The sequence below is a fragment of the Erinaceus europaeus genome, chromosome 4, assembly GCF_950295315.1.
Source record: "Erinaceus europaeus chromosome 4, mEriEur2.1, whole genome shotgun sequence".
NCBI classification, from domain to species: domain Eukaryota; kingdom Metazoa; phylum Chordata; class Mammalia; order Eulipotyphla; family Erinaceidae; genus Erinaceus; species Erinaceus europaeus.
Window position 1 is genome coordinate 14,312,323 of NC_080165.1, and position 20,846 is coordinate 14,333,168.

The 20,846-nt window shown below is 48.8% G+C and overlaps 2 protein-coding genes across 2 annotated transcripts in view; one reads left to right on the plus strand and one right to left on the minus strand.

Annotated features, from left to right (window-relative positions):
- The window catches only part of SMC1B (structural maintenance of chromosomes 1B), a 69,809-nt gene extending 65,512 nt beyond the window's left edge, over positions 1–4,297 (minus strand). Inside the window, exon 1 of the mRNA XM_060188760.1 lies at positions 4,166–4,297. Coding sequence (XP_060044743.1) covers positions 4,166–4,274 — 109 coding nt within the window. The 5' untranslated portion in view covers positions 4,275–4,297. The remainder of the gene's footprint in view (positions 1–4,165) is intronic.
- Positions 4,298–4,438: 141 nt separating this feature from the next.
- RIBC2 (RIB43A domain with coiled-coils 2) lies at positions 4,439–20,351 on the plus strand. The gene is made up of 7 exons (XM_060188762.1): positions 4,439–4,746; positions 6,321–6,402; positions 10,507–10,851; positions 15,302–15,420; positions 17,765–17,992; positions 18,596–18,762; positions 20,173–20,351. Exons 1-7 carry the CDS (start codon positions 4,633–4,635, stop codon positions 20,249–20,251), a joined length of 1,134 nt encoding a protein of 377 aa, XP_060044745.1. The 5' UTR covers positions 4,439–4,632; the 3' UTR covers positions 20,252–20,351.
- The last annotated feature ends 495 nt before the right edge of the window (positions 20,352–20,846 follow it).

Below are 20,846 nucleotides of genomic sequence, written 5' to 3' on the forward strand. Positions count from 1 at the left end.
AGAAATCTGTTATTTAGGTCTCACTTAAAACAACTGTTCAGTATTCCATAGAAGGGACATTCTGTTTACTAAAGCAATCTTCAATATTGAACAGATCCATTTTTTCCAATTTCCTTTGATTATAAAAAATTCTATGGAGTGGTCTGGGAGGTGGCGCAGTGGCTAAGGAACTAGACTCTCAAGCATGAGGTCCCGAGTTCAATCCCTGGCAGCACATGTACCAGAGTGATGTCTGGTTCTTTCTCTCTCTCCTATCTTTCTCATTAATAAATAAATAAAATCTTTAAAAAAAAATTCTATGGAGCCCAGGAGGTAGGACAGTGGAAGCCTTGGAAGCATGAGGTCCCAAGTTCAATCCCAGGCACCCTATGTGCCAAAGTAATGTTCTGGTCCCCTCTCTTCCTGTCTGCATAATATGCATTTTTCAAATCAAGAGAAAAACAAGACTATTTTGAGACAAGTTGGAGTGCTTTAAAAAGTTCAGAGAAGCCAGACAGTGGTGTTCCCAACTAAGCACATACATTATCATGAGCAAGAACCCAGGTTCAAGCCCCCGGTCCCCACCTGCAGGAGGAAGCATCACAAATGTCAAATCAGTGCTATAGGTCTCTCTCTATATATCTATCTCCCTATCTCTATCTTCCTCTCCTCTCTCAATTTCTCTTATCAAAATATTGATAAAAAGAACAAAAACAATTTTTTAAGTTAAAAGTACTACTGTAACAAGATCTTGAATGATAACGGGCATGTACTTTAAGCTCAAGAGCTTGCAGACACTTATTCTGAATACTGCCTTGTCAGAATTACAAACTAAACAGCTGAACCCTCAACACTTTGAACGACACTTCAACGGCCCAGGTGTATTTGGACTTTCTTGCAAATAGATCCCATGTGAACTTGGGTAATGACACAGTACAGTAAATGCATTTTCTCTATTTTACTTTATTGTTAGAACACAATGCATGATGCATATAACATGTCAAATAAGCACATTAGTTGAGTATGTTATCAATAAGGCTTCTGATCAAAAGCAGGGTACTAAGAGTTAATTTTTTTTTGGGGGGGAGGCAAGTTTTTCTCCCCATGGGATATACAACTAACTGCCTTGCCAATATTTTCATTATTGAAGAGGGTGGGAGGGAGAGAGACGAGAGTACCAACTACTCCATCATCCAATCCTCTAGTGCTGTCCATAGAGCTCTCACGTGGTGGCAGGCTTCCTGAAGCCCAGTGCCTCACTGGAGAGGTGTGCATTCTCAGGTGAGTTGTCTCCTAGCCCTTATCCAGGAAGAAGGGTGAGTGCCCGTGTTGTCCACTGGTCAACTGTAATTAGCAACCCTCGGCATGGTCACTAGCCCAGTGATCTGATAAGAGAGTGGAGGCTATCCAGGACAAGAAAACAATCATGCTAATTGTGTTGTTGTTGTTGTTGTTTTTTGATAAGTGAATAAAGTGTGAATAAAGAAATGCATTACATAGAAGAGGCAAGGAGCTCTTTAGATAGGTGAACACTTCTGAACTCTGGTATTTCACAGTAACTATCTTTTTTTTAAATTACTTTATTGGAGGATTAATGTTTTACAGCCGACAGTAAATACAATAGTTTGTACTCACAGTAACTATCTTTAAGCAGCAGCTTTTTTTTTTTTTTTTTTTCCAGGAGGCCACAGAAATCTCACAAAAGTTCCCACACTGAAAGAACTACGTTCCACATTTGGTATGGTGGGAAGGCACCTATTTTTTTTTTTAATATTTTATTTGTTGGACAGAGACAGAGAAATCGGGAGGGGAGGAGACACGGGAAGAGAGACACCCGCTGCTACACCTCTGTGAAGCTTTCCCCTTTGCAGGTGGGGCCTGAGGGCTCCGTCCTGGGCCCCTGCAGATGGGAATGTGTGCTCAACCAGATGTGCCACCGCTCAGCCCCCGGAAGGCACCTAGTTAAGTGCCCCTTTCCTACCTGGCAAATCTTTTTTTTTTTTCTTTCCTGCCCCCTGGGTTATTGCTGGGGCTCGGTTCTGGCAAATAATTTAACTGAGGCAGTCAGCTTTGAACTCAGATATGGATTCTGAACTGAGTAAAGAAATCAGGCCTGAGGGGGCTGGGAGGTAGTGCGCTGGCTTAAGCGCACAGAGCAGGAAGAGAAAGGACCTGCACAAGGACCCCAATTGAAGCCTCCAGCTCACTACCTGCAGGGTTGTCACTTCCAGTCAAGCAGGTCTGCAGGTGTCTGTCTCTCTCCTTTCCTTTTTTTTTGCAAATTCATGTATGTATGTATGTATGTACGTACGTATGTATTGGATAGAGACAGCCAGAAGTCAAGAGGGAAGAAGGTGATAGAGAAAGTGTGAGATGGAGAGACACTTGCAACACTGCTCCACCACTTGCAAAGCTTCCCCCCAGCTTTCTCATGATCCCAGGTCTCAATTGTTCTGATCTAACATGTTTTAGTTTCAGATCACCTGCTTTGTGGTGTCAGTGCCTACAGGAAATTGGTGCACGATGGTGAAGGAAGACCTAGGTGGTGGTGGTGGTGGTGGTGGTGGTGTGTGTGTGTGTGTGTGTGTGTGTGTGTGTGTGTTAATGTTTAGCAGAAAACGGAGAAATCTGGGGCCAGGCGGTGGCGCACCTAGCTAAGCTCTCACATCACAGTGCGCAAGGACCTAGGTTCAAGCCCCTGGTCCCCACCTACAGGGGAGAGCTTCACAAGTGGTGCAGCAGGGCTGCAGGTGTCTGTGTCATCTGCTCTCCATTTCTCAGTTTCTTTTTGAATTTTTGTTAGTGCTTTAATATTGACTGACAAAATCACAGGTCGTCGGAGGTCTATATCCACTCCATTCCCACCCTAGGGTTCTGGATCTTCAGTCGCCCCACTGCAAGCCACCCCACAGGCCAGCCATCGCCTCTACAGCGGTCTGTCTACATCTACACACAATCGCCCCCTTTTCCTTCCTGATCCAACCCTCTCTTCCTCACTGACTCTGTCAGATAAATAAATTAATTTAAAAAACAAGAAAACTGAGACATTTCACACATGAACCAACTACGGTATTTCCTGCTGACTGTAAGCCATTAAGTCCCCCCATACTGAATATGTAAATAAATAAGTAAACCCCGTCCCAGGGGAAGGCACCTGTGCAGAAGGCCCCCAGCCCGTCCTTCCTCCGGGCCTCACCCCACTGAGGTCTGTGGGTCTTGCGGGGTGTCTGTGGGTCTTGCGGGGTGTCTGTGGGTCCTGGTGAGTGTCTGTGGGTCTTGAGGGGTGTCTGTGGGTCCTGGTAGGTGTCTGTGGGTCTTGCGGGGTATCTGTAGGTCCTGGTGGGTGTCTGTGGGTCTTGCGGGGTGTCTGTGGGTCTTGGAGGTGTCTGTGGGTCTTGGGGGTGACTGTGGGTCCTGGTGGTGTCTGTGGGTCCTGGTAAGTGTCTGTGGGTCTTGCGGGGTGTCTGTGGGTCTTGGAGGTGTCTGTGGGTCTTGGGGGTGACTGTGGGTCCTGGTGGTGTCTGTAGGTCCTGGTGGGTGTCTGTGGGTCTTGGGGGTGTCTGTGGGTCTTGGGGTGTCTGTGGGTCCTGGTGGGGTGTCTGTAGGTCTTGGGGGTGTCTGTGGGTCTTGGGGGTGTCTGTGGGTCTTGGGGGTGACTGTGGGTCCTGGTGGGTGTCTGTGGGTCCTGGTGGGCGTCTGTGGGTCCTGGTGGGCGTCTGTCGGTCTTGGGGGTGACTGTGGGTCTTGGGGGTGTCTGTGGGTCTTGGGGGGTGTCTGTGGATCCTGGTGGGGTGTCTGTGGGTCCTGGTGGGTGTCTGTGGGTCTTGGGGTGTCGCTAGCACTGGGGGCAGCAGCGGACCCCTCAGGCCCGAGGGCGGGGTCTGTGGGAGAGGCCTGGGCGCGGTGTGGGAGCTGCGACCCACTGCGCGACACGAGGGCCGCCCGGGTCTGGCCGCGGCCGTCTGAGGACCTGGAGCTGCGGTGCAGGGCTGAGTCTGGGGGCGCCCGGGGGTGGGGGTGACGGTGGGGAGGGTGCTCAGCCGCGCAGGACACGGGTGGGGTGGCCCCGGGGCGCCAACCCGGCATCTGCGCAGCATGGCCGCCCCCACGTCCCCTCAGGTTCAGCGAGGCGCCGACCCGGCGCGTGGGGGGGCGTGAGGGTGGGGGTGGGGAGCGTCCCAATTACCGGAGCCATTGGGGCCAATGATACAGGTAAACCTTCGGAAGGGGCCGATCATCTGGCGGCCTCGCCAGGACTTGAAGTTCTCCACCTCCAACAGCTGCAGGAGGCCCATGGCGGCGGCCTCTGCGCCTCAGAGTCCGGCCTCACACGCCGCCGGGAAAAGGCGGGAAGGGCTTCGCCAAGTCTCGCGAGAGCGCGGGGCAACCCCCCCCCCACACACACACACCCACCCGCCGTCCCTTAGCAACCGGAGCTGTTTACATAGTAACCGTTGAATCCACGCCTAGGCTACTGCGCCTGCGCGGGCGGTCGGGCTGCGCGGCTGGACCCTGGTGGCGCAGCCCGTTCGGATTCCTCAGCCCCAGCCCGCTTCTCCTAGGCTGGGACTGGTCTCCTTTCTGCTGTCTTTTTTTTTTTTTTTTCCTGTCTCCTGTTTAAAGGCCTCTTGGGGTTTTGAGCAGCTGCCAGTCATGGAGGTGGCGCAGCCAAAGGACCTGAAGCAGCACTTGGCGCTGGCCAACAGGTCGCATGCGGAGCTGTGCAGGAGGAGCCGGGTCTTCAACGCCCGGGACAGGATCATCGGGGTGCGGGCGGGGGGATGTGGGCGTGGGGAGGGTGGGGGGCGCGGGTGGGGGTGGGGGGTGCGGGGTGCGGGGCGGGAAGGGTCCCACAGGGGCCAGAGCCTGCAGGCAAACCTCTGGTCTGGGTGCAGCTGCAGAGTAGCTCGGTGCACTTGTCTTCGCTGGGGGCCAAAGACCTTACCAGAGCAGGGCCGGCGGCAGCCTAGAGGGGTAAGCGCACGTGGCGCCAAGCGCAAGGACCAACCTAAGGATCCCGGTTCGAGCCCCCGGGCTTTCCACCTGCAGTGGCGGGGGAGGGGGCTTCACTGGCGGTGAAGCAGGTCTGTAGGTGTCTATCTTTCTCTCCCCCTCTTTGTCTTTCCCATCTCTCTTGATTTCTCTGTCCTATCCAACAACGACAGCAAAAAGAACAATAATAACAAGGGCAAAAAAAAGGGGGGGGGGAATAGCCTCCAGGAGCTGTGGGTTTGCAGTGCAGGCACCGAGCCCCAGTGATAGCCCTGGAGGCAAAGAGAGAGAGAGAGAGAGAGAGAGAGAGAGAGAGAGAGAGAAAGAACCTTAATAGATCTTCCACCTGCCAGACACGAGTCTTGAAGGAGTCACCAACTCAAACCCGGTGGTTCTTTTTTTTTTTTTTTTTTTTTACCTTCCTCTGCACCTGCTTTTACTTATTTTAATTTAATTTTATTTTATGTTACCAGAGTGGGGGATTGAAGCTGAGACTATGGAGCCTCCAGCATGAGTGTTTGTTTGCATAACCATTATGCTATCTACCCCTTCACCCCCCATCCTGGGTTTTATTTTATACTGCTGGCTGTTGCTTTCAGTTGATTCAGTTGGCACAGCTACTGGATTATGTTTGCTTCTTTCTCTTTTTAAAATTTTTCTTTCCCTCCCTTTCTTCCTTCCTCCCCCTTCCTCCCTCTCTCCTTTCTTTCTTTCTTTCTTAAGAGCACTGTTCAGCTCTGGCTGATGGCACTAAGTATAGAATCTGGGACCTCAGAGCCTCAGGCAGACAAGTTGTTTGCATAGCCACTGTGCTATCTCCTTAAAGGTTATTTTCTTTTTTTTTTTTTCTTCTTCTTCTCTTTTCTTTCCTTTTCCTTGTCTTTTCATTCCTTTGTTTCTGAGTACTGCTCAGCTCTGGTTTATGCAGATACTAGGGACTGAACTTGGGACTTCAGAGTTGGAGCATGAAAGTCATTTTGCATAACTACTGTCCTATCGCCTTCACCCTGGAATTCCTGTTTTGTGGCAGGCTGGAGCGAGGCCCAAGAGATGAGGAATAAGGCAAAATCCCTGCTGTCCCTACAGGGTTCGTAGTCCCGTGAAGGAGAGGCAGACAGGAAAATGTGTGGCTTCCCAGAGAAGGCAGTGCCCAAGAAGTGTTTGGTAACTAAGAGGATGAGAGGCCAGCTGAAGAGCCACCTAGTAAACAAAGCGTGCAAATAGGAAGACACTGTGTGTACATAAGACTACTCATTAATAGTGAGCGATGTCTAAAAAGGATAAGTAGGATTCTTTTTAACCAAATAAACTTACCTTGGCTCTTAACTCCTCTTGTTTCTCATTCCCAGGGAGACACAAAAGCCTGGGATATTCAGGTTCATGACCAGAAGATTAAAGATGCCACTGACAAAGCTCGACACGAAAGTTTCGGTGAGTGTTTCCTGACCATCCTATCTAGTGGTTTAGGGGTGTAGGGTTTCAAAACCCAGTCTTGCTTGCCTCACATAAGTAGAATCTAGTTTTCAAGATCTTCCTCCTTTTAAAGGTCCACAATTCCTGGTGCTCAATTAACTTTCTCTTCAGTCAACTATTGAATTTTAAGGAAGCTCTGTTGGAAATATATTTAAGGGTAAGTATATGATTTCTGGGCCAGTGAAACTAGGTCTCCTGGTTTAGTTTGTGCAACAAAATCCCCTGAAAGTTTTTTTTTTTTGTTTGTTTGTTTGCAAATAACACAGTTTCGTCTCTTGTAGCTGAAGTTTTCCATTATATATAGTTCTTGAAAGCTTTAGTACTTTACTAGTTATACATGTGTTTCTTTTATTAATTTTTATTGATTTATTATTGCATAGAGACAGAGAGAAATTGAATAGGGAGGAAGTCATAAAAAGGGAGAGAGACAGAGGGACAACTGCAGCCCTGCTTCAGAACTTATGAAGCTGCCTCCCTTAGGGGGACCCAGGGATTTGAACCTGGGTCCTTGTGTACTGTAATGTGTGTGCTCAACCCAGTGCACCACCACCTGGCCCCTATACATGTGTTTCTAACAGCGTATAATGGACATCTCTCTGTTTTTAAGTATTAAAAAAAATTACTAATACACATGGAGAATTTACAAGGCTGCCAATTTTATGTAAATGGGAGAAGCCTGGGTTTTGTATCTTGTGATAAGGAATGGAATAGGGACCAAGGCCCCCAAGCAAAAGCAGAGAGGAAGCAGTCTAAGTGATGAAGAGAGTATGACTTCAGTGACAAAACCTTGCCCCCCCCCACGTTTTTACTACCTTAAGATAGGTTTCTCCAACAGAAAGTATTATTTCCACAGAAATAATTCCCTTTCCCCCAAATCTAGGGGGATATCTGTATTCTTTAAATTTGTAGTAACAGTTTCTTTCAAGGCCCATAGGACTTCATCGGCCTCACTTTCACATACTAAGATGGCATATAATGAAAAAAGTCTACTCTGGACATGTTGGAAAATGAACATTTTGGGGCATGCCAAACCTTCAGTATGGTCCCCATCCTTCATTTGAAGAAGTTGTTAGTGAGTTAATACTGATTTACAAAATTTAAAGGGGTCCAATTCCACACCTTTCCCACCGCCAGAGTTCTGTGTCCTCATTTCTTCCATTGGAAACTGCATTAGTTCTGCCAAGATCACAGATATGAGTTGACTATTATTGTTGTCTGTCTCCATTTTTATATTTTTTTCCCATTTTTTTTTTATTATCTTGCTTTCCTTCCTTTTCATCCTCCTCCTCCTTCTGTGTTATTTCAGGGGGCTTCGCTGAACCAGGTCAACGTTTATTTTATTTTATATTAGTGGTTGTAATATTGATTTACAAAATTGTAAGGTAGTAAGAGCATAATTTTATACAGTTCCCACAGCCAGAGTTCTGTGTCCCATCCCCTCCATTGGAAACTGTAGTAATTCTCCCAAGGTCACTGGTACAGGCTGATTCTAAAGCTATCTATCTATCTATCTATCTGTCTGTCTATCTGTCTGTCTATATGTATGTATTTATAAATATTTTGCCTTCATTTTTTCAACATCCCTGCCTTCACTTCCTTTCTAATTCACCCCTATACCTATTACTACTTCTGAGTGTCTTTCCTTTCTTTCTCTCCTTTTTCTGATAAGCAAAACTGTACCTGGCTTGCTGTGGTGTTTTCCAGATCCGCTTCCCTTTCACTAGAAGTATAAAAACAAGATTCCTGGTGACCAGTGCTTCAGGTTCTGGTGGAATTGGGGGTACAGAGCCCTCTGGTTTACTTTCCCTCTCCTTTACCCCTATGGGATTACAGACCAAAGTTCTTTTCTGGGGTGCAGAAGGTGGGAGTTCTGGCTTCTCTGTAATTGCTTCTCTGCTAGAATCTATTGTAGACCCATCATATTTTTAAATAAATTACTGATCCACATTAGAATATATTCATTTCATTTTTTTTCTTTTTTCTTTTCATTTTTTAAAGTCAACCTTTTAAGAATTTTTATGGGGGTCGGGCGGTGGCGCAGTGGGTTAAGCGCACGTGGCGCAAAGCACAGGGACCGGCGTGAGGATCCCGGTTCGAGCCCCCGGCTCCCCACCTGCAGGGGAGTCGCTTCACAGGCGGTGAAGCAGGTCTGCAGGTGTCTGTCTTTCTCTCCCCCTCTCTGTCTTCCCCTCCTCTCTCCATTTCTCTCTGTCCTATCCAACAACGAATTGCATCAACAAGGGCAATAATAATAACCACAACGAAGCTACAACAAGGGCAACAAAAGGGGGGAAAAATGGCCTCCAGGAGCGGTGGATTCATGGTGCAGGCACCGAGCCCAGTAATAACCCTGGAGGAGGAAAAAAAAAAAAGAATTTTTATTGGGAGGATTCATGGTTTATAGTCAACAGTAAATACAGTGGTTGGTACATATGTAACATTTCTCAGTTTCCTGTAAAACTCTTTAACCCACCACCTAGGTCCTCTTCCACCACTGTGCACCAGGACCTGAACCCACACCCCACCAGAGTCCTTTACTTTGGTGCAATACGTCAAACCCAGTCCAAGTTCTGCTTTGTGTTTCCTCTTTCTGTTCTTATTTCTCAACAACTGTCTATGAGTGAGATCCTCCCATATTCATCCATCTCTTTCTGACTTACCTCCCTTAACATAATCCCTTCACACTCCATCCAAGATGAGGTGAAGAAGATGGATTCATCAGTTTTCACAGCTGAGCAGTATTCCATTGTGTATATAGACCACAACTTTCTCGGCTGTGCTGCTACAAACATAGGTATATACACATAAAAAAAATTAATCTTTTTTAGGTCAGACAGCTTGTTGTGTAATGTGCATGCACTGCCATGCATGAGGTTAGATTCAAATCTTTTTGGAGGGTTGTAATACTTTTACAGTCACTGAATTTCTTATTTATTGTGCCAGGGAGTGAACCCAGAGGCTCACACCTAAATGCCATCATCACGGGGCAAGCTTCCCAGCTCAATTGGTTAAAAATCTTTTGAGCAAGAGGAAGACACACACACACACACACACACACACACACACGAGAACCATCATAGCCCTGCCCCACCATCCATGGTGCTCCATCCGTGCTACCATCATGCTCCTATGTGGTGATGGGACTTGAACTCAAGGCCTCACCCTCAGCTAGGCATATGTTCCACCAGATGAACTATTTCTTGGTGACCAAAATTTTCATCTGACAATACTGGAGCCTTGTACATGAGCAGCCACTTCAGGCCAATGTTTTCAGCTTCAGAAAGAGAGACAGGTGGACAGGGACAGACAGCACAGCCCCAGAACCCACCCCGGAACCATTGTGCTGCTAAGCAGTGTGCAGGGGCTCACACATAGGCTGCACACCTAAGAATGCAGCTGCCCCACAGCTGAGCTATCGCTCCACCCCCCTCCCCCCAACTAACTTTTTAAAATGTGGCCAGCGGAGAAGTGTCAGCAACACAGGGAACTGGGAACCAGCGGTGAGGGTGAGGTGAGGAGGAAAGGACCCACTTCCTGCAGGGCTTCAGAGAGACAGCTCATTTATTGTTCATACACAGGGTTAGATATACTGATCACCATCCAATAGGAACACAGGGGAAGCATGGAGGACCCAACGAGGAAAGCCCGTGACACTCACTCCATGTCAATTACCCCCAGGTGCACCTCATTCGTGTTCTTAGGTCACACCCACTTCTCATATCCAGCTTGGGCTCAAAGGCAAGTCACCAGCCTCTAAGGACCCAAGTTATAGCTTTATAAAGGGAGGTCACGTACAGGTCACGCACGAGAAATGGGAACCTTTAGGGTATGTTGTGTAAGGAGGCGGCTCCCTTGTCCCTGAGCTCGGTGCCAGCTCAGCCTACAGAGTTGAGGAGGGATGTGCCTTTCAGCCAGGCTTCCTCAAGACTCAATGCAGAAGTGACAGGCCTCTGCCCAGGCTGGGGAAGCTGCATCTCCCACAAATGTGTCCAAACTTGCTTATTGCGGCTATGAATTTTAACACGTATGAAGACACTTACGGATATGCCCCGTTTCTTTCAGCTTCTGAAATGAGGCAAAATGACAAGATCCTGTGCATATTAGAAGAGCGGGACAGGAGAGACAGGAGAAATCTCTGCAGGGCTATAAATGACTTCCAGCAGAGCGTCCAGAGGCCGGAAACTCGCCGTGAGTTTGATCTGTCTGACCCTCTGGCCCTTAGGAAGGCTCTTCCAGCCCGGCAGTCAGATAATGATATTCGGAATACAATATCGGGAATGCAGAAATTCATGGGAGAGGATTTAAACTTCCACAAGAGGAAGAAATTCCAAGAGGAACAAAACCGAGAATGGTCCTTGCAGCAGCAGCAGGAGTGGAAGGATGCCCTTGCCCAGCAGAAGTGTGCAGGTGATGGACAGAGCAGGCAGATCGGTTTCAATACTTTCTCTAACAAGTAGTCCCCCCCTCACCTTATTTTTCATCATCTCCTCTTGTTTATCCATCCTCCTGATTTACCACATTGACTGTGTGGGGAAAGAGACACCAGGGACTGCATCCTCAGAGTGAAATATCTTCTGCGTGTCAGTCACTCAGGGAAACTCTAGGTCCCAGAGCCAGAGTAACTCAGAAGCAATCCCTTCCCATAGTGTGTTCAGTGGGAAATTAATTCATAGGTCCAGTCAAGTACCCTGCGAACTGTGAGTCTACAGAGCCAGGCAGTGCCGGTCTCTGTTCAGGTGCCAGATGCCAGGCTAGCTTCACAGGCGGGAGACAGATGACCAGGGACTCATGGCTGAGCTGGGATGCAATGCAGTGCCATGCTGGCTTTATTCATCTGCATTTGTACTCTCCAGGAAGGAAGTGGTAGGGTGTAAAACAGGGTGTGACTAGGAGAGGGGGCAGAGCGAAAAGAGAGTGCAAACCAGTGGGATTAAACCAGTGCCCTGCAGGCAGGGCGGTTCTCAGGTAAAACAGTGATTATGTAAATAGACCACAGCTTTAAGCAGGGGGGAGCTGGCATACTGCCCAACAAGGCAGCATCTCAGCAAAGACTCCAAGGCATGAAACAACCCCTCTCTCCTAGCAGAAAGTGCAGACTCAACTGAGGATCAGTATTTCTGCACCCATCTAAGAACTATTAGCATTAGTATTAGTGTTAGTATTAGTATTAGTGTTCGTATTTTATTGTCAATAGGGTCATTGCTGTTACTCAGTGTGGGGAATCCAGAATTCCCCACAACCATTTTTTCCTTTCTGTTTTGTTGTTGTTGTTGTTCTTTTTGTTTTTGTTTTATGAGAGAGGAGGAGGAGGAAACAGAGAGGGAGGGAGAGCAATAGACACTGCTTCATCACTGCTTCTTCTTCTAGCGTTTGCCCATCTTCCATAGCCAGTCAGCAGCGTCAGGTTGAGCCTGATGTAAAGTTTTGAGACCTCCTTTGAATCTGGAGAGGTGGCAGTCATTGACTATGTGGGTCATAGTCTGTCTGGAGCCGCAGGGGCAGTTCGGGTTGGCTCTGGCTCCCCAGCGATGGAACATAGCGGCACACCGGCCATGGCCTGTTCGATAGCGATTGAGGAGGGCCCAATCATAACGTGCTAGGTCAAAGCCGGGTTGATGCTTGCAGGGGTCTGTGATGAGTTGTTTGTTCTTTACCTCAGCTGACTGCCAACTCTGTTTCCAAGAGACTGGAACAGAGAAGTTCAGTGTAGGCATAGGGGACCAGATTGGGTGACGAGACATCAAGCGTTGGACAGGGTGGGCGAAGATATCCGCATATATTGGCAGGTCCGGTCGAGCATAGAGGTGGGAAATGAACTTAGATGATGCTGCATCCCGACGAATATCTGGCAGGGCGATGTTGCTAAGAACTGGCAGCCATGGAACCGGGGTGGAACGGATGGTTCCAGAAATTATCCTCATGGAGGAATATAATTTGGAATCGACCAAGTGGGCATGGGGGCTACAGAACCATACTGGGGCACAGTATTCTGCAGTGGAATAGCATAATGCCAGAGATGATGATCGTAGTGTGGAAACGCTCGCGCCCCATGAGGAGCTGGCCAGTCTTGCAGTGATGTTATTCCTCGCGCCCACCTTTGCTGCAGTTTTTATGAGATGTTCGTGAAATGACAGGGTGCGATTGAGAGTAATGCCAAGATAGACTGGCTGGGCTTCATGCCGGATTCTCGTATCGCCAAGCTGCACATTAAGCTCACGCGAGGCCGAGGCATGGTGTAGATGGAAAACAGATGATACCGTTTTTGCAGTGCTAGGGATTAGTCGCCATTTTTTACAGTAATCAGATATCAGAGACATGTCTTTCGTGAGTGTTTCCTCGAGGATGTCGAACTTGGATGCCTGAGTTGCACGGCAGATGTCATCGGCGTAGATGAACTTCCTTGAAGAAGTTTCTGGGAGGTCATTGATGTAAATATTAAATAGCGTAGGAGCCAGAACAGAGCCCTGGGGGAGGCCACTTGAGACAAGTCTCCATCTGCTAGACTTGTCACCCAGATGCACCCGGAATCTTCTGTTTTGGAGAAGAAACGATATAGTGTTGGCCACCCATGGAGGCAGGCATCTTGAGATCTTGACTAGGAGACCACGGTGCCAGACCATGTCATAGGCTGCTGTGAGATCAACAAAGACAGCACCCGTCTTTAAATTCTTCTGGAATCCATGTTCAATGTAAGTTGAGAGGGCCAGGGCTTGTTCGCAGGTAGATCTTCCTGGGTGGAAACCAGCTTGGGCGGGTGATAGGAATTTCTCTGTAAGAGGAGAAATACGTGACAGAAGCAGCCTCTCAAGCAGTTTGTAACACACGGAGAGGAGAGAAATTGGTCTATAGCTGGCGGCCAGTGTTGGGTCTTTCTTTGTTTTCAAAACCGCTATTATCTTCGCACGATGCCAAACTTTGGGCATAGACTCAGATTCCAAGATGTGGGACAGGAATGAAGCGAGCCACTTCTTTGCCACGGGACCCAGGTTAAGAATGAGTTCTGGGGTGATGTTATCATAGCCAGCAGCTGTTCCCAGTTTAACCCTCTTCAAAGCGTCTTCCAGTTCAGACAGTGTAAAGGGAGAGAGTTTTGGAGATGGACAAGATAACCAGAAGTGGGATGACCACTCATGGGAAATTTCTCTTTTCCAGACTGGGTCGATCTTAGCACATCCAACTTGAATTAGGTGACTGGCCACTGAGTTTGGAGACACGGGAGGATGGGAGACGGGAGGGGGTTGGCTACCGGCACCCAGACTGTGAAGAAGCCTCCAGGCCTTCCTACTTGAGTGGGTGAAGTTCAGACTTTCCGTGAGTTGTTGCCAGCGGGCTTGGCGTGCTGCATCCAGGGAGGCAATGAGATGGTTGGCCACATCTGGGTCGCCCGACTCATCATACTGCTTTAGTAGTTGCTCGCATTCAGCATCAAGACAAGGCGTATAGTTAGCACGTCTCCCACGAGGAATGGCTTGGGAAGCTGCCTTGAGGATGGCTTGGCGGAAGCGCCTGTAGGAATCTTCAGAGGGGATAGAGTTAATTGGAATTGCAGGAATAGATTTGTTGGTAAGATCACTGAACAGACGCCAGTTTGCTTTCCGAAAGTTCCATCTTAGTTTTTCCGAGCACAGAATCAGTGGGAGCTGGAGACCAATGTGGATGATAGCTGGGCGGTGATGACTGTGCGGAAAGATCTTGAGAACTTGTCTCATAGCGGGAAAGGCTTGGCCGTTGACTGTGCTAATCCAGCACAGGTCGGGTGACGAGTCTTTATTCCATCTAGCACTGTGAAAAGAGCCTGGCTGTTTGGGATTGTATAATAGGGAGAGGTCATTCGCTGAAGCCCAGTCGGCTAAGATAGAGCCATCAGCACGAGTGGAGGAATATCCCCAGTCTTGGTGATGACTATTAAAGTCTCCAACGTAAACGGCTGGGTGATTTGGGCTAGGCAGGACCTCATTATCCCATGAGGCACTGGGAGGCTTATATACGTTGACGAGCTGAATAGTTCCAATAGTAATGGAGTCATAGAAGGTCATCACTGCTGACCTGCTTCTCCACTCATGAAGTTTCCTTTCTGCCCAGAGGGAGGAGTAAGGGCTTGAACCTGGGTCCTTACACACAGTAATGTGTGTGTGCAACCAAGTGCAATCACTTCATGGCCCCTAAGAACTCCATCTGAATTAACCAGTGAACTCTTCCATCATCCCCCAGAGGCATCATAGTTGTGTGAGGTGAGAGGTCCATAAGAAGTGGGTGGGCTGGGAGTCCTGCAGTAGCACAGCAGATTAAGCGCATATGGTGCAAAATGCAAGGACCTGCGTAAGAGTCCCGTTTCGAGCCCCCGGCTCCCCACCTGTAGGGGGTATGACTTCACAAGCAGTGAAGCAGGCCTGCAGATGTCTGTCTTTCTCTCCCCCTCTCTGTCTTTCCTTCCTTTCTCCATTTCTCACTGTCCTATTTGGCATCAATAACAACAATAATAATAACCACAACAATGATAAAAAACAACAAGGGCAACAAAAAAGGAAATAATTTAAAAAAAAAAAAAGAAGTAGGTGGGCCTTAGTGCACTGGTTGAGTGCACACATTATGCAGAGTCCTGGGCTCGAGTCCCCTGGACTTCACCTGCTGGAGGAAGCTTTATGAGTGGTGAAATGATGCTGCAGGTCTCTTTCACTCACTCTCCTTAGATCTCTCCTCTTCCACTCTCAGTTTCTCTCTGTCCTGTCAAATAAAAAGAAAGGAAACATAAAAGAAAGGAAGTGGGTGGGTGGGTGGGCGCGCACGGAGGGCGCCTGCGCAGCTCAGCAGGAACTGTGGCCGGGCTCGCTCTGTCTGACTGTTTCACTTCTTTCAGAGGACCTCCACACAAAGACAAGACTTCAGTTTGACAGCACAGCCCAGCACATTCAGAATCTGGAAAGTGCCACCAGAAAGGCTGTGTGTGCAGCTGTGAAGGAATTCAACAAATGCCAGGTAACCCCTGGAGTTGTTTTTGGCCAGAAAGGATGTGTATCCCCGCTTCTGTGTCCTAAGTGAGGCAGGGAAGGCGTAAGAGTGCATGTGATCTCCAGACGTGGACACACACACACACACACACACACACACACACACACACACACCTGGTTGGGTCCTATTCAGAGCTGCTCTGATGCCTGGTCTGGGTTCTAATTTCAGCATTTCTCTTTACCAAGAACAGTCCAGAGACTCAACTCGACTTCCCCTTCGTTCCCTTCTTTTCCCTTCCCTTCCCTCCCCTTCCTTTTCCTTCTGTTCCTTTCTCATCTTTTTCTTTCTTTCTTTTCCCCCAGAGCACTGCTTACCTCTGGTATATGGTAATATGGGAGACTGAACCTTGGATCCTCAGGCATAACCTTTCTGCTATCTCCCACACCCAGGGACTATCTTTAATAAGAGTAACTACCATATTGGTGATTAGTGCAAACGTCGGAAGCCTCCTTCTCTCTCAACTTCTGATAGCTTCTTCTGAACTTCTTCTCTTCTTCTTTCTCTTCTGATAGCTCCCTTCTCTCTCCACTCTGCCCCACTTCCTCCTTGCAGATGCTCCCCGCCCTGCCAGCCTGATGCTGAGGTGGCTTCAAGCTAAAAAAAAATAAGACACCCTCTTCAGGCTGTTTTTCTGATGCAGCGACATGGGACTGGGTGGTAGAGCGCACTCATTACTGTGTGCATGGGCCAGGGTTCAAGCCTCTCCCTATGGGGGATGCTTCATGAGAAATAAAGCAGTGCATCAGGTGTCTGTCTTTCTCACTTTCTATTTTCCCCTTCCCACTCAGTTTTCCTCTGTCACTATCAAAAAGGAAAAAAAAAAAAAAAGGGCTGCTAGAAGCAGTGGATTTGTTGTGGAAGCAGCGAGCCTTGGTGATAACCTGAGGCAATAAAAAAAAATCAATTGTCTGAGTTAATGGCATGAATAGGGCTCTTGATTCTTAGTGAATTATTGGTTCATCACCATCTAGATGCTTTAATAGATATTTATTGGTCCTTCTGCTCAAGCCCAGTTTAAGTTTGTTAAATCAGTCTTTCTGCAGTCATTGATCATAATACAGTTGAAGGGGCTACTATAAGTTGCTAACACCTCCAGGTCCCCTGTTTTGCCACGGGAGCACTGAAAAGTGTCATAATAAATGTCCCCAGTGCTGGGAAAGTCACTTTTGGCTTTGGGTACTCTATTCTTTACTAGAAACAAACTTTGTTAGCCTAGTTCATTTAAAAAATATTTTTATTTATTATTGTATAGAGACAGAGAAACTGAAAGGGGGAGATAAAGAGGGAGAGAGAGAGAGAGACAGAGAGACACCTGCAGCACTGCTGCACCGCTCGTGAAGCTTTCCCCTTGCAGTTAGGGACCTGGGGCTTAAACCTGGGTCCTTAGGCACTGTGGTGTGGGTGCTTAACCAGGTCCACCACCGCCTGGCCCCAGCCTAGTTAATTTATACATGGATCTAAAGATCCGTCCTCAAGAGAATTCCAACCAGGCAGTCTGTTTAGTAGGAGGAGGGAGTCCCCATCTCTGCTGAGGGGTGCTCCTTTCTTTGGAGACGTGGAGTTGGGTTTCAGTATGCAAGACCAGGCTCTTCTCTAAAGCTTTGGGAAGTCAATTACGACTTTCAGGGTTACCATCTGGAAAACAGGGATAGTGATACCTTCCAGGCCACTCGGATGAGAACACCACAAAGCTGAGCACATTCATTGAGCTTGGTGTCCACCTTCGGTTGGTACTGGGCACGGGGGTAGGCGGTGAAGGGTTCGGTTCTTTCTTGGCCTCACTCTGGAACCCAGGCCCCCTGAACGGAGTAGCTACCAACCTGGAGACTCTGGAATCACAACACAGAATGCATGTAGCTCGCCGTCCCCTCCTCATCCAACACCCCAGCCCTGGTTTCTTCTAAAAGTGCCCTCGTCACCTTAGCTCGCATTTCCCTGTTCACACATGGAGGAGGCAGGGAAGCGTAATTCTGCTATAAGCCCAGAAAGTACCGACCATAGTTGTTGACTGGCAGGCATGACCTTTATACACTCACATGGAGGTCACTGTGGGACTGCTCTCGGTAAAGCACCGCACTAGACACAATGTCAGGACTCGTCAACAATAGCTGTTATCGTTCCTCTCAGCAACCATTAGCTGCGTGTTTCAGTCACCATGTTCAGCAATTGACAGAGAGACCGCTCCCACCCACCCTTCCGTGGCACCTCTGGTGCCCTCTTAGCTTCAAAGTTCCCGGAAAGATCTGCCAGCTTCTGCCTCAGTTCTCTTGCACTCACTCAAAGCATCTTCCTGAGTATCTTTTCTGTGTAGGCTGCAGAGTCAATTGATAGGAAAATTCATGAGAAAAAACAAGAGCAAGAGGACAACCTGACTGAGATATCCAACCTGCTTCATGGGGACCTGCTCTCTGAGAATCCAAACCAGGCAGCCAGCTCTTTCGGGCCTCACCGCGTGACCCCTGACCGCTGGAAGGGCATGAGCCAGGCACAGCTGGAACAGATCCGCCTGGTTCAGAAGCAGCAAATCCAGGAAAAGATAGTATGTGCCCTGCCGGCTTCGTCCCCTCCTGGGCCCACAGGCAGCTCAGTGCCACCTCCTGAGTACAGCCAGTGACAGTCAACTTCTTGCCCTAAAACCACCCCCAAGGGGGAGCCATTCTAGCAGGAAGACAGGAGACAACCTTTCTGGGCCTATAAGGTAGCTTGGGGTAGTGAGTGCTCGGGACAAAGACAAGCATGCCCCTCCGTCCCTGGGTGGGGCTGCTGCAGCCACTGTGCTGGAAGTGACCAGCTGGCTCCCTTGCCAGGGAGAGCAGCACCCCAAATGTACAAGTCCTGATTGGAGCAAACCCTGCGTCTGGGGCCCCAGACTGGGACTCACTACTGGAATCAAATCTCTACTGTTCCTTCAAGCCCCAGAGGACTAGCCAGTGACTCCTGATAGTGGGAAGCAGCTAGCGTACGTCTGGGGGGAGAGAGGGGTCTCCTTTGCCCTCTTACAGTGATGCCACTCTTCTTCCTGCACCTGACTGAGCCTCAGTTCCCCCACAAGTACTGAGAGGCCAGTCCTAGATGACGGGCTCTTCTGCACTCAGGACAGGTGGTGATGAGTCTGTCTCCCTCCTTCCCTCTCTCCTTCCAGAGACTCCAGGAGGAAGCACGCCAGAGAGACCTGGACTGGGACCGGCAGAGGGTTCAGAATGCCCATGCAACCCTACTCCAGCAGCGGCAGCAGCAGCGGCAGCAGCGAGAGCTGCGCAAGGCCCTGGACTGCAACAACCTCAGACTGGCCGAGGAGCATCTTCTGCGGTGAGTGCCCAGCAGGGATGAGCTACAAGTTGGGGGCTAGGAAGGGGGAGCAGGGGGCTGGGGTGCTAGACAGAGAAAGGGTGTCAGTCAGAGGACAAGGGCTGACTGCAGGGCTCACAGAGTAAGGTTTCCTTCCCTCCCCAGATCTGTCCCTGCTAAGGGCTCAACACCCTTGGTTCATAGTTCACCAGAAGCCTCTTTGCAACTGTGGTTTGCCTTGTCCATGGCCCCTGAATTCACACAGAAAGGGGAGAAGCGCTCAGAGCCAGGAGACCAGAATCTTAGTGCTTGGAAACCACTGACTCCACACAGGCCACATGGCACATTCTGTCATGCCACCTCCTGGAGTCACCCTCCCCTGAGCGGTCTTTAGCTGGGCACTGGCACCTACCAACAGGCTCAGAAAAGGGTGCTAGTGGCTTGAGTGTTGGGTGCTCTGGGGTAGGGGGTCATTGAGTGCACCTGGGGGAGTCGGGAGAGCTTCCAGGAGGAGGCGTCATGCCCAGACTCAGATGATAGGCCAGCCACCCACCACAAGGAGGCTCTTCAGGTGGGAGGAGGGTCCCAGGTTACCAAGAACAAGCTTGGGAGTCTTTGTTATAGAGTCCGTTAGAGTAGTTCATAGTTTCAGCTACAGAAAGGTCAAATCTAGACTAGCTAGAGAACTTGGAATCGACAAACTATTTCCCCACCTTTCCCTCTTTACCCGCTCATCAAGACCTCGGTCTGAACTCAGAAGGGGCCCATCAGTATTTTTCTCCAAAGGGTCCATCATTGGTTTGTAACCTTGTTGGGGGGCCTAGAAGGACATTAAGAAGTTGACGAGTTGAGAGTTGGGCGGTAGCGCAGCGGGTTAAGCGCACATGGCGCAAAGCGCAAGGACCAGGGTAAGGATCCCGGTTTGAGCCCCCGGGCTCCCCGCCTGCAGGGGAGTCGCTTCACAAGTGGTGAAGCAGGTCTGCAGGTGTCTATCTTTCTCTCCTCCTCTCTGTCTTCCCCTCCTCTCTCCATTTCTCTCTGTCCTATCCAACAACAATGACATCAATCATAACTACAACAATAAAACAACAAGGGCAACAAAAGGGAATAAATAAATATTTAAAAAAAACATTTAAAAAGAAGTTGACAGCTATCAAAGGAGCTGGGATGAGGTCTTTTACTACCACCTCTATGGAGGTTTAATTTTAATGCAGCTCCCCTCCCCCAATTCCTCTAGTTGGCACATCCTAGTATAACCACCTGGCAATGATACAATGCCCCCTCCCTTACCTTGGAGTCCATTAGGACTGGGATATGCTCTGTGTCCTGGAGATAATGACAGAAATTTCATGGGCTTTGACATATATATATATATTAGAATATTTAGGGCATCATGTGTTTTCTGACCTTTTTCTTTTGTTCTATTATCAGGGAAAAGTCTCTGAAAGAACTCTATACAAATCATCACACCGAAGATTATTTCTCACAGTTTAATACAAAAAGTCGCTAACACCAGGCACCTCTCTTCTCCAAAATCATTTATGTGTAAAGTGTGGTGATCTTGGAAAAAAATCACATTTATTAAAATAATAATAATACACTTGCTCCAGTTCCAGAAATGCCCTTCGACTTCCTTTTCACACTCTGGACTGAGTGCCTGTGAAAGCCCCTTCCCCCAGATTTCTAGGAGAATTGGTTTCTGTTCAGGTCTGCACAGAGGGCATGCTGTGGAGTAGAACGTAGCTGGATAGGACTCTGCTAAAGAGGTTTCAAAAGGGAGAATGACACAGGAGGGGGGACTCAGCCTCACTTAGGCTCTGGACCCCACTGCTGTTACCTTCACAAGTGCTGTGTGCTGAGTGTCGCTTTGAATGCTGCTCGCGGAGTTCACTGCTCTGATGCTCACACTAGCAAGTGTGGGTGTTCTTGTCGCTCATAGCTTCCCCGTGCAGAGCCTGAGATCCAGACGCTCGCCTGACCGAGGTCATGCTGATGGACATGGCAGAACCGGGGTGGAGCTTGGGTCCCTGGCAAGGTTCCAGGCAAACAAAAGTGGCTTCAGCAAGATGGAAGCTTATTTTATGTTGCCAGCACGGTCACCACTG

Excerpts from the sequence above, each read along its gene's own strand:
- RIBC2 (XM_060188762.1), top strand. The coding sequence starts at position 4,633 with ATGGAGGTGGCGCAGCCAAAGGACCTGAAGCAGCACTTGGCGCTGGCC. Across the intron at positions 6,403-10,506 it reads AGCTCGACACGAAAGTTTCG|CTTCTGAAATGAGGCAAAAT; the intron begins GTGAGTGTTTCC and ends CGTTTCTTTCAG. Across the intron at positions 15,421-17,764 it reads AGGAATTCAACAAATGCCAG|GCTGCAGAGTCAATTGATAG; the intron begins GTAACCCCTGGA and ends TTTTCTGTGTAG.